The sequence below is a fragment of the Abramis brama genome (genome assembly GCF_963993115.1).
Source record: "Abramis brama genome assembly, chromosome: 18".
In the NCBI taxonomy this organism is placed as follows: Eukaryota; Metazoa; Chordata; class Actinopteri; order Cypriniformes; family Leuciscidae; genus Abramis; species Abramis brama.
Genome location: NC_139980.1, coordinates 29,343,945 through 29,367,160, shown reverse-complemented (window position 1 = coordinate 29,367,160; position 23,216 = coordinate 29,343,945). Strand labels below are relative to the sequence as shown.

General features: G+C 37.8%; 2 protein-coding genes across 3 annotated transcripts in view; one reads left to right on the top strand and one right to left on the bottom strand.

Annotated features, from left to right (window-relative positions):
- Positions 1-1,984: 1,984 nt before the first annotated feature.
- gopc (golgi-associated PDZ and coiled-coil motif containing) lies at positions 1,985-19,103 on the bottom strand. Of its 2 annotated transcripts, XM_084091374.1 has the most exons (9): positions 18,599-19,079; positions 14,992-15,156; positions 10,007-10,030; positions 7,504-7,679; positions 7,218-7,383; positions 6,651-6,746; positions 6,376-6,540; positions 5,353-5,527; positions 1,985-4,375 (listed from the first exon to the last, which is right to left on the bottom strand). In XM_084091374.1, the coding sequence occupies exons 1-9, from the start codon at positions 18,878-18,880 to the stop codon at positions 4,257-4,259; spliced, it is 1,368 nt and encodes a 455-aa protein (XP_083947500.1). In that variant the 5' UTR covers positions 18,881-19,079; the 3' UTR covers positions 1,985-4,256. The 2 variants fall into 2 exon arrangements, with proteins under 2 accessions (XP_083947500.1, XP_083947501.1); XM_084091375.1 differs by lacking the exon at positions 10,007-10,030 and having other exon boundaries at positions 18,599-19,103.
- Positions 19,084-23,216, top strand: part of LOC311068744 (uncharacterized protein) — a 62,301-nt gene continuing 58,168 nt past the window's right edge. Inside the window, exon 1 of the mRNA XM_084091373.1 lies at positions 19,084-19,161. The gene's annotated coding sequence lies outside the window, so the exon portion shown is untranslated. The remainder of the gene's footprint in view (positions 19,162-23,216) is intronic.

The window sequence follows — 23,216 nt, the reverse complement described above, 5'->3', positions numbered from 1 at the left end:
TAGTCTGTCCTGTGATGGTCTTTTGCCTTAAAATATGTGAATGTCTTTTTAAAAAAATGGGAACAATCAGCACGATTATCTAAGTATTTGGTGAAAGCATGTCACACAAGAGGTGTCCCAGTGGGAGATTGATCAGGAATGTGACGGTGGGGTGTTAGTTATGGGGTAGCAGCTGGTGGTGACCTTGCGTTCAGGCGCACTGTATCACATTCCACCCAAAGTGTGCAACATAAGTGAATCGCTGGCCCGACCTACTGGCACAGATGCAATCAAACAGGTAGAAAGAGCAGCACTTACCATCATTTTAATTGTTACATTAGGCTATAAAATGCTATTCATCTGCATGAATACTTAGGCCTACCAAATATTAGGGCCATAAACTAAAACAGCTTTGTGTTTTGTGTGTTTGAAGCCGAACTTTGTGTGGGCTGATAGTACTTCACGCCAGGGTGCGTGATCCGTTTACACCTGCGCGTAAAAAAACGAATCCTGCTAGCTTATGAATATGAATAAGGTCGATATCACGTTGCTTTCATTACCTTGCCGAAGCGACCAGTCATATTAATGTGCCGGCTTAAGCCCCGAATGTTTTTAATAAAGCCCCGAATATTTTGTTACATTGTCTTTCTCATAGAGCAAAACAATTAATCAGAAAAAAAATGTTAATAAGATTACAGCGGCCGCGATTACCTAATCATGAACAGTGCATATTATAGTTTTATTTATATTTTTCCCTTTGCATTAAAGGTACTTACGACGTGCTTTTGCAGCGTTGAGCATTGTAGCCAATCACAGACATGTCTGTTGAACACATCGGCCAATCAGAGGCGTTTAAATGAGTCGCTGTGCTGAAGATGTGTTTTGCGCGAGCTCGCCGAGTTCTACACTTTCTCAAACCTGTCATTATTATTGGCAATAAACTTAAGATGCAAATAAGAGATTCACTTGATATTCTTGATGCTGCTCTGATGCACTACATTACGGACCGCTCTGTTTGTTTTTAGGAAGACTAAAAGTTCAGCGGTCTAGCTCATCAATGTCAAAATGATTAAAGAAGTGAACGAATGCCTGGTAAAATGTAAGTAGATAAACATTTAATATTTGACTGTTTTACAATAGAAATGTTCAACTAGTATCCGGTGACGCAAATTACTCAACTTTTTTTATTTATTAAATTTTGCCTTTTTGAATTGAAAATATGCTATAATTTCCTTGATTCATGTAGAGAGAATGCATGTATAATTAAAAATAAAATATTATTTGCAAATAGTTACAATTATTTCACTAATAAAATAAGCCTTTCTTTTTCTTTATTCCCTTAAATCGCTTTTATAATTAATTAATTCCTTTAAATAAAAATACCCAATTTTAGTTTGACCCGAATATCCAATGACCTTAACCGCCCCTGGTTAAAAACATGAGCCATTGCGATGAAAGAGAGTTGCGACAACCTTTGATATCGTGGTCACGTGGTTTAATCTGTTTCAATGGGTTTAAGCCATAGACTGTAAAAAAAAAAAAATACATCAGACTTTTATGGCTCATTTAGTAGCCTATGATGTAGGAGAATATGGAGCTCAGCTCATACTCGAGGAGGAAACTGCATAGCCCTACATACATAAATATCAGTTGTCACTACATTTTCCAATAATATGGTTAAATGATAATTAAATGCTTAGTTTTATGAAAGTTCTGTAGTTTTTATTGCAGGGGGCTAAACATATAGGCCTAAAGCAATGAAAAATAATGATTGAGAGATACTAATATCCATTCCTCAAAAGCCTGATGTATCATATTTCATACATTTTAATATGATTTTCTAAAAAAAAATTTGAATAATCTATCTAGTAAACCCAAGTTTGAAAAAACTTTATGCTGTGAATTTGTTGTCAAGCCGTACTGCCCCCTCATGTTTAAATGAGGTACTGCAACTCATCTTGTTGTAATAACGCGCTGTAATCAACACCTCAACAAAACACAATGCTCTGGGCAATTAATTTAAGTTTATTGAAACATTTCACGTCATATATTAACTACATGTGAAACATTTATTCCCAATCTCCTATGTTTCTGAAGCACATTTCCTATGACACCGGAAAAACAGTTAACAGAAAAATAAATCACAAACCAGAAGGGCAAAAAAAAAAGAAAAGAAAAAAGAATTGGCTAAAAAAAGGGAGATGTTTCTTCAGGTCAAAGTTGCATCTGTACTGTGCCATGCACTGGCAGTGTGGAAAGCATCATCTCCCAGATCAACTAATCAGTAACAAGAAAATGAAGGTAACATGAGTCCACTAAACCAGCCCACATACTAATAAGATTGTCCTGACTGCCCTCATCTGCATAACAGCTATACACACCTGTGACCATTACACTTGGGTGATTAATATTAGACTAAATGTGTGATATAAGCAAATACCTTATGAGTATTTCATATTTAACACTCAAGCTATGCTTCCTTGCTGAAAACCGGCCTAGACAATCGAACCACCTTGTTAAAGCATTTTCTCTTTCAACAGAGTAAAGCATGTGTTTAGGAATTGTTTTATTGCTATGCAGCACGTTTCAGTTAAATATATAGTAATCAGTGTACAGACATTTAGACTGGAGCGTTAGATGGCTTAAGTTGAAGATGCTATTGAGAGAAGAAAGTGATATGTTAAATAACTCAATGATAGGAAAGCAACACTGATGATTATAGGAACCTCTTCTAGTCATCTATACAGTAATGATTTGAGGCATTCTGAGACTGAATAGTTGTTCTTGATTTCTGTACCCTTTTATGTTTTTGACAGGATATAAAGATTGGCTTGGATTAAATAACGCTATGCTACATTGCGGTGTAAAAATGCAAGTCCACTTCCCTAACCAGATAATATCAGTATCTTTTCTAAAGACACCGTTAATACAGTAAGTTCCAATGGCACTATCAAGACATTGTTCAGCAAAGACACTCATAAATACTTCTGCAGATGGGTATATCTCATTAAAAAAAAAACAATCAAGAAAGGTCCAAGTCATATTTCACTCTAAAATAAAAAATAAAAAATATAGGTAATTTTCTTTAAATAAAGGAAAAGAGGTTTGACAATTAATAGGGCAATTAATTAATATTGTTATTATGAGAAATAAGCACATTCACCCTTTTTCCCCAATTGTCAGTAGCTCACAATTTTTTTCACATTACAAAAGTTACTCATATGCAAATGTTAAAAAAAAAAATATTTAAAAAAAATACTCAAGTAGCCTATGTATATATTAGGGCTGTGAAACTGATTAATTGTGATTATTCGCATCAAAAAAAGTTTGGAAATATTTGTGTGCCTTTATACTGTATTAATCATGATTAATTGATTTGACAGCACTAAATATATAAACAAATAATTTTAGTTTTAATTGTACATTTTTAAACTGAACTTCTGAACTTAAACTTAAACTTTGAGGGTAAAGTTTTCCTGAATTAAAAAAATTCTATATATGGGGGTGTTAAATATGAAAATATGACCTGGATATCTCTCCTACGAAACTCATTCTAGATCAATTAAATGGCACATTTAAACTTGTCCACTGCTGTTCTTGAGCCGTTATGTGTGGAAAGCAAAGAAACGTAATCACACGTGGATGTGTACTGTTATTACGACACGCTGTGTTGTTTCTCTCCCGTCACCTACTGTCCACCCAGTGCGCAAAACAGGAAGTAACATCATCCTGTTCGCCTTTGATTTAGAGAAGGACCAGCTCACACTAGGTTAAAACAGAAGGGTTAAAAACAATGATGTTTTACATGAACATACACTTTGAGCAAACAGTAACTCGTTGCTATATCCACTACTTCAGTACGAGAGAGGAAACGTGAATCATTAAAGTAGAAGCTCTACATCCGAGCTCAGATTCGGCTCACCTATGGAGGGTTGCACAAAAGAGGAAGTCAAGAATCGAAACTCTTATACCATATAATTCCATCCGATCGCATTAGTCATCTACGTAGATCGTCATTTTGTCCCGTCAAGTGTTTCTTTACAACTATGAACCAACATGGTGACGTACATTCGCAAGCAATCCTTTGTGGCCACTGAGTAATATTATGTCCTCTTCTCTCAGTGTTTCTCAGTGGTTCATCCATCTCCAGTGGACGTCGAAGCAGTCTGTTCTCCATACGGCATAAAACAAGAAGGATCTCGTATGTTACATATTATACATGTGCAGTCTTAATCTCTTTCAGCTCTCCGTCCTCTCTCTTCTCGTAGGCTGGAGATCTAAGAGGAGCTCTCTGCGGACTCTGCTGTCTTGGAGATCTTGTCGTCTGAAGGGCTTTCACTGGACAAGCCGGTATCTCCATTCTCTGTTCTGTTGTTCACTAAGTGCTTCCCTACAGCTGGAAGGAGAAAGAAAACGGACGGCCAGTTTAGATAAACTGCACAATTTCCTTTAAACCATTAACTGAACCTTTGGTTTAATGATGAACTGCAGCATAGACTGTAACAATAGGATTGCATACACTACTGTTCAAAACTTTCTTTTATTTATTTAAAGAAATTTATACTTTTATTCAGCAAGGATGCTTTAAATTGATCAAAAGTGAGAGTTAAGACATTTATAATGTTACAAAAGCATAAATAAATGCTGTTCTTTTAAACTTTCATTTCAATCCTGGAAAAGAATACCAAATAAGCCTATAAGAATGATTTCTGAAGGATCATGTGACAATGAAGACTGGAGTAATGATGCTGAAAATTCAGCTTTGACATCACAGGAACAAAATGTAACATTTTAAAATATATTACAAAATAAAACTTGACTGTATTTTTGATCAAATAAATAGCCTTGGTGGGCAGAAAACTTCTTTCAAAAAAATGATTAAATCTTACCAACCTCAAACTTTTGACCAGTAGTGTATATTTTTATATAATAATTTTTAATATAATTTTCCCCCCTTTCCAATAATAATATTACAGTATTTATTAATCTATGTTAATATTAACTATACATTTTAATCTTTCAAGATTTATTTAAATCAACTTTATTATTATAGTATCATTTATTTATTAATTTATATAATAATTACTTATTGTCTTTTAAGATCAAAAATATAATTTTTGGGAAAAAATACAATATTAATATATTATGAACAAACATGAACTGACAATAAACAATAGTATGAGTTGAGATAGGACAATAGTATATTTATAAACTGACAGATTAAAATATGAATGTATTATAAACAAACATGAACTGACAATGAATAATATAATATTTATACATTTACATGTATTAATAAATGCTGTAAAACAAATTGTTGTTCAGTTTTGGGCCATTTGCCAGGAAGAAAATGAATGAATTCAATGGACTTGCCTTGTAGAGAGGCGGGGTCAGCAGTGCCATTGTTGTGATTGGCTCCTGTTCCCTCTTCCAGCTCGTCCAGGTACAGACGGTAGCGGTGTCCGCTGTCATCTTCATACTCCACGTTCTCGTCATCAGAGTCCACTTCTGGAGCCACGTAAACCACCTCAAACTCGATTTCCCCCCTCTGCAGAGAAAACCCCCCAAATGTGTTAGTGTCTGGAAGTGTGGGTGTCTGTATGCATGTTTCTTAAAGGGATAGTTATGTTGTCAAAAATGTTGTCATCATTTACTCACCCTCAAGTTGTTCCAAACCTGTATGAGATTCTTTCTTCTGCTGAACACAAAAGAAGATATTTCAAAGAATGTTGGTAACCAAACAGTTGATGGACCCTATTGACTTCCATAGTATGGAGAAAAAAAACAATACTATGGAAGTCAATGGGATCCATCAACTGTTTGGTTACCAACATTCTTCAAAATTTACCAATTTACATTCTTCAAAATCTTTTGTGTTCAGCAGAAGAAAGAAATTCGGAACATTTGGAACAACTTGAGGGTGAATAAATGACAGAACTTAAATTTTTGGGTGAACTATCCCTTTAAGTGAGTAAATATAACAGTTGGTTGCTCACACAAAACTATCATGTGATTTCAGAAGACTTGAGTCATATAAATGGTGGATTTTGTTGTCATTTTAGAGCTTGACAGACCAAGTCCTCATTCCCTTGATTCCCTTGACATTGAACTGAAAAGAGTGGCCACCTTTTGTGTTCAACAGAAAAAAGAAAGTCAAATGTGTTTGGAACAACATGATGGTGAACAATGATGACAGAATTATCATTTTTGGGTGAACTATTCCTTTCAAGCAAGCACCTCACAAGCCCAATTAAAGAATCCAATGGAGAATGGTTCTCATGATAAGTTATAGGTCACACGCTAAGCCTGATCTGACAGGCCCTTCGTCGAGCTGCAAACTGAACCGAAAGAGAGTCCGTGTGTGTGTGTGTGTGTGTGTGTGTGTGTGTGTCTCACCTGCTGTGAGAGGATGGTGACGGCCTCTTTGTGCTTTGCATCTCTCAGGTTGATGTTGTTGACGGCTAAGATGGCATCTCCCACATGCAGTCCTCCGCAGCGCTCTGCAGGCTGGGTGGGGTGGATTTCGGAGATGAGGATGGGAACGCCGTGCTCTTTCCCACCCTGTATTAATTGCAGGGATGCAAACATTAAATCAGGACTTTGAATTTGGAACAAACATTATATAAAATCATGCCTAGTTCACAATCAAAAAGATCAAAGGTTGAACTCACAGTAATGGAGATGCCAAGTCCTTCATGATCTTCTTTGCTCAGAACAACTTTGCGTATCGGGCCGACTCCTTGAGTCTTTTTCAGAGAATCTGTTTCCTGGAGAGGTAAATATATAGAGAACACACTAAGGGTGAATCACATGAAAATGATAATAGTTAGTAAATAATAAATAAATAATAATGATAATAATAATTATAATAAATAAATAAATAAATATTGCATATGGGTAATTAAGCTTATTTCATTCACTTTTAAAAATCTTAAATTTATATTTAATATATTTAAAATATATCTTAATAAAATCTTAACTGCTTAAATATATAATATAATATAAATATAATATATAACACATTTTATTTCTTATTTTAAAATATAAAATCAAATAAATAAGAATGTAATTACAACATAAGAAATTACATTATTAACTTCTGATTTTGATTTTAGGTATAAATAATACACTACAGGCAAATTATTCTCTTGAATATTCAAAGTTTACTCTGATATAACTAGCTCGCCTTCTGTATGCAATATCGCCAACTTGTAAATGAAATGAATGTTCTGTCTTACATGCCCCACAGGTGATGGCAAGGGCTTCTTTGGATCATTGCGCCCCCTGCAGGCTCGGATCACTGTTTTGTGGCGGTGCAGGTGAATCTCCGCTTCAAGCTGGTTCCACAGTTTGTCATGAGCTGGTCCTTTCATGTCTCGCCCGAGCAACTGGATCTGCTGCACCCTGAATAATAAAAAGAAAGCATTCCTGTTACCAACCACTTCGGCTCTTTGTGTGCAAGATATCGCCACATGAAACCCACACAGTGGTCAACCCGAACAGAAGAACAATGCTGTCCCTTACCTCCCAGCCAGCTCCTTGTCCAAGTACTTTGCCGCCAGTCTGGCTCCATACACCTCAGCCTGTAGGACCGCAATGTGCCTGCGGAGGGCCTCGTTCTCTTTCTTCAGCATCTTCACCTCTGCCTCCAACTTAGCCTCCTTCACTTTTTCTTTCTTACTGGCCTCCAGTTCCTTCTCCTGTGAAATGTAATCAAACAAAGACAAGAGGTGAGCAGTTGAGAACCTAAACTCTGAGGTGTGCTGGTGGTCTGACCATGTGTGTATACTGAGGCAAGTCATCCCAGCAGAGTAACATCAAACCACTGTCAACGTGCTGCCCAAGAGGACCTACGTCACCATAATGACCACAAAAACAACAACTTAACAACAGTACAAATAACACACAGGTGAAGTGAGATCACCAGACAAACACTCTAGTTAAAGGAATAGTTCACCCAAAAATTCAAATTCTCCCATAATTTACTCACCCTCAAGCCATCCTACGTGTTTATGACTTTCTTCTTTCAGCCGAACACAATCAGATTTAAATGAAACAATATCCTGGCTCTTCCCAGAGTTTATGAAGCTCCAAAAAGCACATCCATCCATCATAACAGTAATCCATACGACTCCAGCAGGTTAATAAATGCCTTCTGAAGCCAAGCAATGGGTTTTTGTAAGAAAAATATATTTTTGGGTAAATTATTCCTTTAAAAAATACCACTTAATGTGTGCACATACTATAGACTCAGAATTGTAACAAATGTAGATTTAACATCATAGTTACTGCAAGTTTGCCAATAGTGACGTGAATCCAGCCAATCAGGAAAGCTCCTCTTCATTTGTTACAACCCCTGAAGTAAAACAAAAACATCTAGCAGTAGCTATGCACCTATACTGAAGCTTATGGCTGATAATGAGCAGCTTGTGCCAATAACTAAAGGCACGGTCACATGGTTGTCATTATCATGTGACCTTCCAGCGTCAGTTACGAATGTCATTCATAAATCCTCTCCCGTGGTCCCCGTGGAAGTAGTAGGTCATCCAGGTACTTTTCGCCTACTGTTGTATGTATTATGTATTTATGAATACTATGTATTTGGACATAGTACTCTGTTGGAGTAGTGTTTTTCGCATACTATCTAGTAGGGAAGTATTCGATTTCGGACTCAGCGCATCTCTGTATCTGCACTGAGTTTGGGTTGCTTTAACCTGAATTTGGGAATGGCATGTGCACCAACCATCTACCGAAACATGGGAAGCAATTATCAACAATAAAGAAGCTCCCTGTAGTTTCAGTCAAAATAAATGTACAATGGTTCAACATTTGAAAATGAAGAAATTAAATACAGCCATAAATATTCGTATTGTATGTTTACAGTTGAAATGTAAAATAAACTAATTATTACTATTATTTTTAAGTGAAATATTACAATAGCAATATTTCTTCTTTTATTTGTATTTATTAATTTTCATATTTTAATTTAGTAATAATAATATTTATATATAATCACAAAACATTGGCCAAATTGTACAGCCCTACAAACAAGCACAGCAAACCTGGAATTTTTTTAATCGCAACTTTTATCGGAAAATGTACATTTTAATTTTTTCCCCAAATTGTGCAGCTCTAAACCCTAACCCAAACACATTGTAACATGTTGCATAGATGTAGAAATTCGCACAGAATGACATTACATATTTATTTGGCTAAAATACTTTCTGGATAGGACTTATGTGCGCATTACAAAAAAAAAATCACATTATCAGTTCAAATTTTAGGCTGTAATTCTACTAGTTATCAGCGGATAATGTATCGGCCTCAAATATACTGTGCACCTCTTGAAGTTAATCTTCAACACAAGGCCGCATTTGCATTACATGGTTCAAGTGACCCAATTCCGATATTTTCCACATGTGGCACAGATCGGATATGACCCACGAGCGTGTAAGCAGGAAAAATGTTCATGGTTTCCGATGATCTCAGATCGGTTTCAGGCCTCATTCATGTGATCATTAAACAGATCGGATATTCCCCTTGCCAATTCATACGTCATTGAAAAAGCAACGGTAGCGATCACATGACTCATTTCAATGCCCAGGCTGCAACAAGGGCTCTCCTCTTTTTTCTCCACCTTAAGAGACCAATGTTTGCAGACCTTTAAAAATGGTGAGGAAGCTTGAACTATCATTTCGTCTACATCCATTGCACCTTTTTCACTTCATTTTCGGCCTAAGCTTTTCTGGGTCAGTATGTCTACCTTGGGTTGTTTCACCAAGTGTATAGTGAAGATGCAGATATCAGATATGGGTCATTTTTAAAAGAAAGACCGGGTTGATTGGCTCTTCAAAAAAAATCGGATATAGTCAACAAATCGGAATTGGGCATCAAGACCTGCAGCGCAAATGCGGCCAAAGAGAACATAGTTCTTCATTAGGGATGGTTGAAACAGACAGCAGAAGCATTGACAGGCAAATAGAAGAGTTAGATGGGACACACAGATTCAAAACAATGCAAAACTTACCTTGTCCTCCACTGAGGGAACAGGCTTAAGATTGAGAAGAAAAACAGAGGGTCAAAAGTTAGAGACGCAGGGTTAAACAGGAAAGCCGGTTGTGAAGCTTCATCATTTCTCCTTACATCAACAGGGTTAAGTTAGGAAGACACAGCAGAGTGCCAACCAAACCAGAGCCTGTTAGTGTTCATTACAGCTGATCATACAAAGATACTGCAATTACACCATCAAATGTCACAGCTGCGCTACATAGACAAAAGTATGTGGACACGTGCTAAGTAGTTCCAGTCACTACCGTTGTTGACGGCTGGATAAACTCAAGCATACAGACATGTAATCTCAACAGACATACAAGTCGTTTCCTCAGATTTCGAGATGGTCCTCACTGCAGAACATGAAATCCAGGGGGAGGAGTTGGATCCAGATCCAACTCCTCCCACCTTACATATACCTAAACCTACCCATCTCCACCCCTTAAATCTGGATCCAACTCCGCCCCCTGGATCTCGTGTACTGCAGTGAGGTGCTACTGCAGATTTCTGCCCTCGGCTAGTCATGCTGCTATGAAGTGAAAAAGTCTAGGAACAATGACAGGTCAGTTACAGAAGTTCACAGAACAGGACAGCTGAGTGCTGAAGCATGAAGTGCACAAACACTGTCTGCAGCTTTGATACTCACTGTTGACTTACAAACTGCCATCGAACGCTTGAGTTAGAATGTTAATAAAAGTGATTTTTTTTTATGTAATAATGGTATTAGTCTATATTTTATTATTCAGCAAGAGCGCATTCAATTGATTAAAAGACAATAAAATTATTTCAAATGTATATATATATATATATATATACACAGTGAGGAAAATAAGTATTTGAACACCCTGCTATTTTGCAAGTTCTCCCACTTGGAAATCATGGAGGGGTCTGAAATTGTCATCGTAGGTGCATGTCCACTGTGAGAGACATAATCTAAAAAAAAAAATCCAGAAATCACAATATATGATTTTTTAACTATTTATTTGTATGATACAGCTGCAAATAAGTATTTGAACACCTGTCTATCAGCTAGAATTCTGACCCTCAAAGACCTGTTAGTCTGCCTTTAAAATGTCCACCTCCACTCCATTTATTATCCTAAATTAGATGCACCTGTTTGAGGTCGTTAGCTGCATAAAGACACCTGTCAACTCCATACAATCAGTAAGAATCCAACTACTAACATGGCCAAGACCAAAGAGCTGTCCAAAGACACTAGAGACAAAATTGTACACCTCCACAAGGCTGGAAAGGGCTACGGGGAAATTGCCAAGCAGCTTGGTGAAAAAAGGTCCACTGTTGGAGCAATCATTAGAAAATGGAAGAAGCTAAACATGACTGTCAATCTCCCTCGGACTGGGGCTCCATGCAAGATCTCACCTCGTGGGGTCTCAATGATCCTAAGAAAGGTGAGAAATAAGCCCAGAACTACACGGGAGGAGCTGGTCAATGACCTGAAAAGAGCTGGGACCACCGTTTCCAAGGTTACTGTTGGTAATACACTAAGACGTCATGGTTTGAAATCATGCATGGCACGGAAGGTTCCCCTGCTTAAACCAGCACATGTCAAGGCCCGTCTTAAGTTTGCCAATGACCATTTGGATGATCCAGAGGAGTCATGGGAGAAAGTCATGTGGTCAGATGAGACCAAAATAGAACTTTTTGGTCATAATTCCACTAAACGTGTTTGGAGGAAGAAGAATGATGAGTACCATCCCAAGAACACCATCCCTACTGTGAAGCATGGGGGTGGTAGCATCATGCTTTGGGGGTGTTTTTCTGCACATGGGACAGGGCGACTGCACTGTATTAAGGAGAGGATGACCGGGGCCATGTATTGCGAGATTTTGGGGAACAACCTCCTTCCCTCAGTTAGAGCATTGAAGATGGGTCGAGGCTGGGTCTTCCAACATGACAATGACCCGAAGCACACGGCCAGGATAACCAAGGAGTGGCTCTGTAAGAAGCATATCAAGGTTCTGGCGTGGCCTAGCCGGTCTCCAGACCTAAACCCAATAGAGAATCTTTGGAGGGAGCTCAAACTCTGTGTTTCTCAGCGACAGCCCAGAAACCTGACTGATCTAGAGAAGATCTGTGTGGAGGAGTGGGCCAAAATCCCTCCTGCAGTGTGTGCAAACCTGGTGAAAAACTACAGGAAACGTTTGACCTCTGTAATTGCAAACAAAGGCTATTGTACCAAATATTAACATTGATTTTCTCAGGTGTTCAAATACTTATTTGCAGCTGTATCATATAAATAAATAGTTAAAAAATCATACATTGTGATTTCTGTATTTTTCTTTTTTAGATTATGTCTCTCACAGTGGACATGCACCTACGATGACAATTTCAGACCCCTCCATGATTTCCAAGTGGGAGAACTTGCAAAATAGCAGGGTGTTCAAATACTTATTTTCCTCACTGTATATATGTATGTATGTATGTATAACACTGTTAAGTGTAATCTTTAGAAAATCTTATCTGCTATTTGCATATTGTGTATCATGGAAATATGCATATTCATCTAGGCAACATAGTAACAAATGAATGGAAAACGAAACCTACAGCACAGAGCACACATTGATAGTCTGTGGTTTGTTTGCCAAATGCTATAACAACATTTCTGTCTGCAAAACAGGCTCCTGGTTCGTCTAGTAATACTCCTTTGAGATGGGTCTGGAAGAACTCGATTGGCCTGTTCTTAACCCCACTCAACTACTTAGTCTTAATCACTAAACATCATTGCTAGACTCCACTGACACCCCAGTGGAAGCAAATTCCTCCATCAGTCAGTGTCACATCAATGAAACACCTTTCCAAAAGAGTGGAGGCCATTATAATGGTTCTAATTCCACATTCGGGGCTTTCGCGCCGGAGGAACCTTTTCATAGTTCCTAAAACTAATGGCAGGATGCAGGAGTAACCGCTTTTTTGCGTGTTTGCACCTCAGGAACTGGGAGGAGCTAAATTAGCTCCTACTTCAGAGTAGGATCTAAACCAGCACAATAGGAACTACTAATGATGTAAATGTACGCTGATTGGTCGAACACACATGATGAAAACACCAGCATCCGCCATTAAAAAAAAAAAAATTGTTATAGCCTATTTATTTACTCCGAGACCTATCTCTACAAATATGGAAAACAGTTATAGAAAGAGCTCTCAACCTTTATGCTAAGGAGAAAGTCCAATGAGACTTTGAGGGGACCAAGCGAAGCATGATTATGTATTTCTGCTCAACTAGCAACACTGGACATCAACCACACAGCAAACACTAATACTTTTTTATATACTATTTACTTTCTTTGTATAAATAACGTATTAGACAGGACTGTTGAACAAATCATTAACTAACGAAGACGGAGAATGGGAGCGCTGTGTGCTCAGGCTCTGGTGTTCTCAGCGCAGTCAAAATAAAAGTCACAACAACAAGAACGGATCACATCACTTCAGAGTTCCTACTGGTGGTGCAAATGCAACCAGGAAAACGGCCCTAGGGGAACATTTAGTTCTCATCCTGGTGGCTAGTTCCTAGAACTAAGTTCCTAGAACTTCTTAGTGTGAAAGCCCCTATTAATGCCAATAGTTGTGGAATGAGATGTTCAGTGATCAGGTGTCCACATACTTTTGCAAACATACTAAGTTGAAGATCCAAATGGCCTTAAAGGGATAGTTCACTCAAAAATACAAATTCTGTCATTTACTCACCCTCAAGTTTTTCCAAACCTGTATGAATTTCTTCTGCTGAACACAAAATTTGAACAATGTCGGTAACCAACCATTTGATGGACTCCATTAACTTCCATAGTATGGGGGAAAATATACTATGAAAGTCAACGGGGCTCATCAACAGTTTGGTTACCGACATTGTTCAAAAAATCTTCTATTGTGTTCAGCAGAAGAAATTCATACAAGTTTGGAAAAAGTAGAGTAAATGACAGAATTTTCATTTTTGGGTGAACTACCCTTTTAATGCTAACATATAACGGGCCCTATCTTGCACCCAGCGCAATTGACTTTGTACACCGACGCATGTATCATTCCTATTTTGCACCCGCGCACAGCGGACTTTTCCCTCCACAGACGCACGTCGGTTAACTAAGAAATACACTTGCGCTCCAGGGGGCGGTTCAGCGCAAAGAGGAGGCGTGTTCCGGCGCAAACGTTCCCTCATGCTATTTTACAGGTTTAGAAAACAATTCCGCCACTGACCGAAAAAAACTAGTTTAAAGTCAGTGGCGCGTTGCGCATGTTATTATATGCTATTTTAAGGGCGCATGCTTGGCTATAATCAATGTAGCGTGTGCACAACGCGCATACACTTTAATTCTCTGATCTACACAGAAGCAGCAGTTTTCATTTTTGAAAATCATACATTATTACGATAGATAGATAGATAGATAGATAGATAATAATTATTATAATTATAAAAGCATACATCTAGCTTACACATTTACCCAAATTATCATACGCCTGTTTAACCGAAGTTAATTTGGGTGTGTTTCTCCATCCCCAAAGCCACTTCTCTGTGTTTTACGGCCCTGACGAGAACGTCCTCGGCTGTGAACCGCTCCTGGCGCGCACCTGGCAAATCCGCCGTTATAATAGGAATCCGCTTTAGAACAAGCGCGCCTGCTCTTAAAGGGAATGTGAGATGACGCTCTGATTGGTTTATTTCACGTTACGCCCAAACCACACCTATGAATAATGAAGCTACTTCAGACCAACCCCTTTTAGATTCGCGCCGGGCGCAAGAGTCATTTATCCCGCCGGGAAAATAGCAACAGCGCCCAAGACCCGCCCACAAAGTTACTTGCGCTTTGCGCTTTGACACTTGCATTTCAGATCGTTAAAATAGGGCCCTATATCTAGGTGTCTCACAGGGTAGTTTTTTAGTAACACATCTATATATAAAACACAGTCAGTTCTGCTACATTTGTAGTAATGTGAAGCTGTGCCCACCATCCTGTCCTTGATAGAGTCTGAGTCGACCGCCTGGCCGCCTTTGGCTTGGAGTTTGAGCTGCATGGCGTGGAGTTGCAGAAGCTGTTCATGAACTTCCTGCTCCACCACGACCTTCTCCGCCTGGACATCCGTCAGCTCCGACCGCAAGTCCACCAGCTGAGCCTAAAGCACACACACACAGAGTATTATTAACTAGCCATCCAAGAATCATGCTGAGTCTTGCACTGACTCAGTGTCTGCATATGAAGTATTGCACGATCCTTCACTGATCTAGAAAAGTAAAGACATACAGATCAACAAACATGGAGGGAAAAACATGACAATGAAGACAAATGTTTATCCCAACAGACTCAAGTTCAAAGGAAAATACTAGACAGTGGCCTAGCAAACAGTGCATGTCTTCCTACATGTTGAGCCATGTTTCCCATGTGAACGACTCTAGCTTGTAGGTGTCATTTTAAAAAGAGAGGATGGAAAACTGCACACTTTGCCTCTGCAAATATCCATAATGATATTTCTTTAACTCATCAGGATTTGCATATCTTACACATCACATTAATGCATATGCATTCACTACATAGTAAGTTAATTGAAAGGCTTTGTGTAAGATGTTTCAGTCCTGAATGATAATTAAAAATAACTACTTGAAATCCAGTTCGGATTTCAAACGTGTATGAATGTTGTTCGGATTAGGTTTGTAAAAATATTTTTTTTCCTGTTCGAACAACAAAATAACTAAATGCATTTGAGTCAGATATGGTAAACAATCTGTACAAAGAACACGTGACATTTAGTTAATCCGAAACATAAACAAGCGTTTTTTTCAAAATGGTTCATTAATTTTCATATTCTCATCTGACACACCCATTAAAAACCACAGCCACAATGAATTATGTGATCCCGTCCCCCATCCGAAGGCACCGCCATTAGAAAGCAGCTCAATCCTCCAGCATTGCAGCTTCTTAAGTAGTGAAGCGGCATCAAGGACAGAAATAAAAGTCCTCTTGTAGAAAATCCACTGATTTATTTATGTGCCCGGCCTCTACTGAATAGCCAACGTTAGCTGAGGGACTCTCATATTTAGCAGTAATGCATCAGAGAATATTCATTTATCTGTCAGTACTGTTGTACTCAAATCGAAAGTAGCGAGAGTGGTGAATCTGAACCCAATGGCCCTTCAGAATACTTCAGATTCCCATCGCTTCCCGTCCCAATCTTTTACAACATTACAACATTTCAGCTGGCAAAACTGAATATCTTCCATTTGAATAAAAAATGTAATGTAACTGACTCGAAACGAAGGCACCAAAGTAACTCAAAAGAGTTGGTGGTGTTTGCGATGCAGCATTTAACTAGAGAAAAATGGCTCATTAACGCAGGCCGAGACCTTTTACACAGTATCGGCCTTCAGACAGGGTGTTCAGTAAAGATATTTGGGTGGGTACTTTGGAAAAATGACATCACAGGAGTAGTAGCATAAAATCGAAATGGACTCTTTACTGAATACTGAAAAGTTCTAAATGCATGTTATTGAACTTATTGTAAACAATTCATCTATGTATGTTTCCTTTTTTTTTTACCTCATAATTTTTAATCAAAGTGTCATGCGTTTGCCAGTCTTTCCATTTTTAGAAAGATTTCTGCTGTGCAAACTTTCTAGAAGCTAATGCACACTATCCGCCACTAAAACAACAATAAATATAAGACAAACAATTGGATGACTAATCGACCACAGTGGCCCATACCCATTTAATATCCTGTTTCTTTCAACAATGTGTCACATTATGCAAGTGAAATGGGTTAAGAATGCAGTTTCATGATGAGACATAATGTTGGTATATTAACTAACAAAAATGTACTACAATATTAAGGCACATTCACACCAAGATAACTATAAAGCTTTTATAAATATCGATATTGTTCTAAAAATTGTTTTAAATATAAAAATAGCAGAGTCCACACTACAACTATAACGATAACAGGACAGAGAAAAGTTATCATTGGAATCACTTTCAGGAAAAAACATTTCCCAGCTGATGAATGTTAAAAAACTTGACAGCCAATCAGAAACCACCAGACGAGCAGCTCGCGCTTAGAATACACAGAACAATTTAGGGCATTGGTGTGTGGACGCTAATATAGTTATAGTTACCGTTCCAATGCTAAGGTTTTTGGATAAGTACCATGTTAATACCATGGTCTTCTTTGCAGTACTTTTAAGTATCTTACCATTTAAATGAATACCATGGAATGGCATAGTCTCGTCACAGTGCTTTTATAAGGACAGGAAGATGTGATCTTCACTGTCACATCCTACTCTCCTCTTGTACAGCAGGGTTTTTATCAAGCTGTGTTAATCTGCTCTGCTCAGCTGCGCCGGTGAAGAGGTGGGTCCGTGTGCTAACTACCTTCTCAGAAAGAAATTCAGCCTCCCACACAAATATACCTGTGAGTCACTAACATTAAGAACATGTTATTTTGAATTTTCTATCCTGGACTCAAGGGATTCCTCCATGGCAAAGACGATTCATTTCCCCTGTGGAAGGTAGCCTAATACTGCTTTTCAAATTGGACTGTGAGCTTTGATAAAGAGCCATTAACAGATTTGAAAAGTGGTGGGAAAAGCAGATTACACGATCTGGTCTCCTGAGAAGCCTGAAACCATCAACACATAGACAAAACACTAATTATCTAGACTGTGTAACAGAAAAATCACAGGACACCAGAAATCAACAGCAACAATACTTAATACAAACATGAGCTGGCACATAAGTGCATGTTATTTTGCAGTTAATGTTGAGGGATCTTTTACATGATGCACTGCAGTCAATTCAAACAGAAAGACCATGTCTAGCACTGAGATAAGCAGGTTTAACAGGTTTTTAAATCCCGTCATAGTTTTATGCAAATCATTTTCCAGGCAAAATAATTAGCCAGATTTGACCTATTCAACTTTAGAACGTTTACTCTAAATATGAACAAGATGTTTTGTATGTTTGCCTCTTTCCATTACCATCATGACATCTTGCTTCGTGTCAGGGTCCTGATCACCCTGTCGAGTTTATAGTGCATTAACTGACTTGATACTTAATGATCAAAAGCCCTGCACTTTAAATTAATTCCATCTCAAATTTAGTGTAATCTTGTACAAAAGATTTCAGTATGCTACATGGAATGAAAAGCTTCTGTAGTGTTTACACAAAAGGACGTTTGCCATAATCTATTCAGAAAGTACACACACACATACACACACTATGGCCTAGTGAGTGCAATATTTATATGCCGTGGTATTTAGATGGTAACTTTTGTTAGTTTATAGTAGTAATTAGTTTAAAATCCATCTGAAACATGAAGTAACAATTTTAGAGAACATTAGAAACCTATTTATATTAAAATTTCAATTTTTGTACAATAAAATACAAACCAGGTATTAAAGACTAACAGTCATAATTCCAAAATGAGTCACAGTTTGACACTCCAAAACACTCAGACTGAAACATTCAACACAGAATACATGGCCCACAGAGAGTTCTATGGCAGTAAATAAAAGAACACAGACTTTGTCTAAAGCCTTTAAAAGATCATAGTCATCTCTTTTCCTCACCTCTAGTTTGTGGTTGAGCTGGAAGATGGTTTGGGCTTTATGACACAGCTGAGCAAAACATGAGCTGAGACTGGTCATCTTCTGACGGCCCTCATATGTGATATCCGCCTGATCCGGGTCGATCTCTCCCAGTAACAGATCCACATCCACAAAAGCCTTGTCAAACTCCTTCTCCAGCACCTCCAGCCAACGGAACATGGACATGCCGGGGCCGGGAGCCGCAGCCGAACCGGCGGAGAGGGCCGAGCCCGGGGATCCAGCACCGCCAGCGGACGCAGACATCTTCAACACGGGTAACGTTACAGGAAGAACACACAGATTACTTTTACAGTTTAGTCCTTTACTCGGCGCGATCACTTGACCGTTCAAGTTATATTAATAAGAGGCTTCTGGTGTGATAGACCGTGAGAGTGATGCTTTGTTGAGGTGTTTTCCGTGCTCTCATCTGACCAGGAAATCCGAGATCGAACAAGTCAACAACGTGGATTGATTAGTTTGGTCTGCCACACGATGAGGTCCGTCAATGAGGAAGACAGTCGATAGACGAGCGAATCGATTGCTAAGTAAGTCAGATCTGCTTGCTTCATGGGAATTTACAGCAGATAGACCGTTTGTGCCATAATACAGTTGTTATAATTTTTTGATCTAGAAAAAAATATGATGAAATAATGGAACATGAATCATTAACAGTGCTGTCATTAAAAAGCATTACGAAAAAGCATTCAAACTAATTACCACTATTAATATAATTGATTGTGATACAGTATCATTTTTACACAAATTAACATAGATTAGATTTAATTAACATTAAAAAGACATAAAACTTATAGCTGGCATATCTCAAGAAATATGCGCAATAATTTATTTGTAGCACAAACCATATATATAAATATATATTTTTCATTATTATTACTGAACTTTATATTTATTTTTTAGCTTATAAAGACACGCATTATAGGCCTATATTATACATATTTCCAGGGCATTAAAGGTTTAAGTTTTAAAATGTGTACGTAATAGTTTTGACCAATAGTCTAAAATATAACATTTTTATGCATGTTAGGTTTTAAAGCTTTGTTTTGTCAAGTTAATATTACTGAATGCAACAATTTATATGGAATGTATGCATAAAAAAAAAGGCATGTGTTCAACAGAATAGGATGTAAATAGTTTATCAGCAAGTTTCTTATTTGCAAACAGGCAGGACGATATATTGCTGATATGTCAGTTCCTTGCCGGTGTCAAATTTTGTTTTCTAAGCAAGATAATGATCTCAGCCATTGTTCTAAATAAAGCAAGGGAGTCTTATTCTCACAGGCGTGAATCTGGCTCGGATATTTAAGCATTGGATGCTCAAAATGCAGCTTCAGCAGCACAGAGGTTTGTGAAGCTGTTTTTTTTTTTTTTAGTTAACATTAATTTTAAATTTTTAGTTTTAGTTAACCATTTAGAATGGTTAATTCTCCTCCCAAATCTGTCTGTGTGCGAGTTTGCTGGAAACCAGCTACGAATACTACCAGGTAAGTTGGCCTCTTATCTTAGACTGCAGGCAGAACAATATCCATGAAGTCACCGTACTTTTCAACAGCTAACAAAAAAATAAATAAATAAATAAATTAAACATCTCTTTTGTGGTGTGGCACGGCAGGGGAGGAGAGGGAAGGGGAGAGGGGGGGAAACTGTCATCGCCACACAGCAAAATCCCCAGAGTTAAATTAACTCTGCTCAGAGAACATTTGGTCCTTCTCTACAGAGAGTTAAAAATAACTCTGAAACAGAGTTAAAGTTAATGAGATACTTAAGTGATTAATTAAGTGATGATTGGGCATTAATGATGAACACCTGCTGTCAACAAGTTCTCAGCAGAGGAGGATTAAACAACTCCATAAACAGCATTACCAGCTTCACTTATTACTAACCAGACTGACTTTATTTCTGTCAGACGTCTACAGAAGTTCTTATTGAGAATTAACAGAGGTTTAGATGTTGACGATTTATTGAAAATGGTTGGTCACCATTTTGGTGATGAGTGTTTCCTTTAGTTGGGCAGTTTGACTCTTAGCTTTTTTTTTTGTGAGTTTGTGTTTTTTGTAACAGTTTTTACCAAAACATGTAATTTGTTGCAAAGAATGCCAGATGCAAAGATGTTCAGGTGATCTAGTTTTCAACAACAAAAAATAGAATGATGCACTTATATCATCACTGTCCAAAAGTGATCATTTAATGTTAATAGATTATAGTCATAAACAATACTCTCTTGCACAGATTGGACATTTTGAATTTTTGAAATACATAATAGGGGATTTTTTTTTTTTTTTTTTTTCAAGACACAGACATCAAGAATCAGCATATGAATCTCAACAATGGTGACATGTTTCATGCCGCAATGCATCCTGGGAGCCATGAGTTTAATACTATTGTGGCTCCTAGCATGCATTGCAGCATGAAACATGTAACCATTGTTGAGATTCATATGCTGATACTTGATGTCTTTGTCTAAAAAAAAAAAATCCCTATAATGTATTTTAAAAATCTAAATTCAGAATGTCCAATCTGTGGCTAGAGAGTATTGTTAGTGAATATAATCTATTAACATCAAATAATCACTTTTAGACAGTCATGAGATAAGTGCTCTATTAAGTTTCTATTATTTGTTGTTGAAAACTATATCACCTGATCATCATTGTTTTTGGCTTTCTTTGAAACAAATTACATGTTTTGGTAAAAACCGTTACAAAAACCACAAACTTGCAAAAAGAGTCAAACTGCCCAACTAAAGGAAACACTCATCACCATAATGGTGATCATACATTTTCAATAAATTGTCACCAACTAAACCTCTGTTAATTCTCAATAAGAACTTCTGTAGACGTATGACAGAAATACAGTCAGTCTGGTTAGTAATAAGTGAAGCTGGTAATGCTGTTTATGGAGTTGTTGAATCCTCCTCTGCTGAGAACTTGTTGACAGCAGGTGTTCATCATTAATGCCCAATCATCACTTAATTAATCACTTAAGTATCTCATTAACTTTAACTCTGATTCAGAGTTATTTTAACTCTCTTTAGAGAGGGACCAAATGTTCTCTGAACAGAGTTAATTTAACTCTGGGGATTTTGCTGTGCAGTGGCCCATGCATATCGACTGTCACAAAAAATCTGTGGTAAACCGTGAGGAAATGCTAGATTTTTTTTTATAGCTGCAAAGTTAAAGTCTAATGAAATACACTGAACTGAATGTCCTGCTACATATAGTAGCCTACAGTAATCGTAATTCTATTTAAAACATATTAATGTACGTACATGTATAATTATAATGTCATTGTTTATACACACTATAAAAGGATATATTTGAAAAAATAATAATTTTCCGGTTAAAAAAAAACGTGTGTACTTAGCATAGATCTACGCGCCCCCTGAACCCCAATAATAAAGATGGAGAGTGACATAGTCATTTGCAGTGGCAGCAGTACGCAGGGCTCTGTGGAGGCGGAGGACTTCTCTCCTCCTGAATCCCCGGGGTTAAATGGAGACATAGCCTAATAGATGGCTGTGCAGGTCCTCTGCCCTATCTATTTGAACCATTAGCCCCTGCCGTGACTGTGGAGGAAAACATGGACGAACCGGAGGCCGCGCGGATGGGAGAAGTGTCAGAATGATAGCTAGCTCTTCTGCAGGCACAAGTCCGACATTCATAATGTATAATTTTGCAACAGGTGTACTTGTGGTCACTGTACCAGGCTGTCTCCAAGAGAAAACTTGTGCTGTAGAGAGGTGGCACAGGTAAACGCAGCTTGACACTCATTCACTGTATTGCAATTCAGTATCTAATCAATCAAAATTGATGCTGTTTAAGCTCCATCCACACACAGAATAGAATAAGCATATTTTAAGCCGATACATCAACATCTCTCATCATTGGGGTGGGGGAACGGATTTCGACAGCTGAACTATTTGCCGTCAGATTCGGTTCCCCCTATATTTCTTACACAATGAGGTTCTAATATTTATCAAATTGCAGCTGATTGCTAAACCCAATAGCCTAGTGGACAGTTCCCTAACAACATTTTTGTTTAGCTTTGGGCGACCCGAGTTCAAGTCCCGGGTCGTCAAACTTTCTTGATACTATACTGTCCTATAATAATAAAAGGCAAAAAAATATATTCTTTAAACTGATGCAAGTTAAGCTCCATCCACACACAAAAATAAAATCAGCATATTTTAAGCCATTACATCAACACCTCTCATAATGGGAGAGGGGGAACGGATTTCGACAGCTGAACTATTTGCCGTCGGATTCTGTTTCCCCTATGTTTCTTACATATCTTGCATTTCTGATTCTCCAGGTATCCATACAACAAATTATTATGGGCCCATAAAAGTTGTGTGAAAATTATTTGAAACAAATGCTGTTTTGAAACAATCTGTATTGTAAAAAGCACAATATAAATAAAGGGTATAAAATAAATAAATTATCAAAAAGTCTGGAACAATGTAGACATCCTCCCCGCGGACACTCTCACCGATCTCCACACACGTCTCTTGGTTGCTAAACTTTTTCGTCATCACTTCATTGTACAGCATACTTGTATGCCCTTCCATCAATTCCTTTAAGTTTCA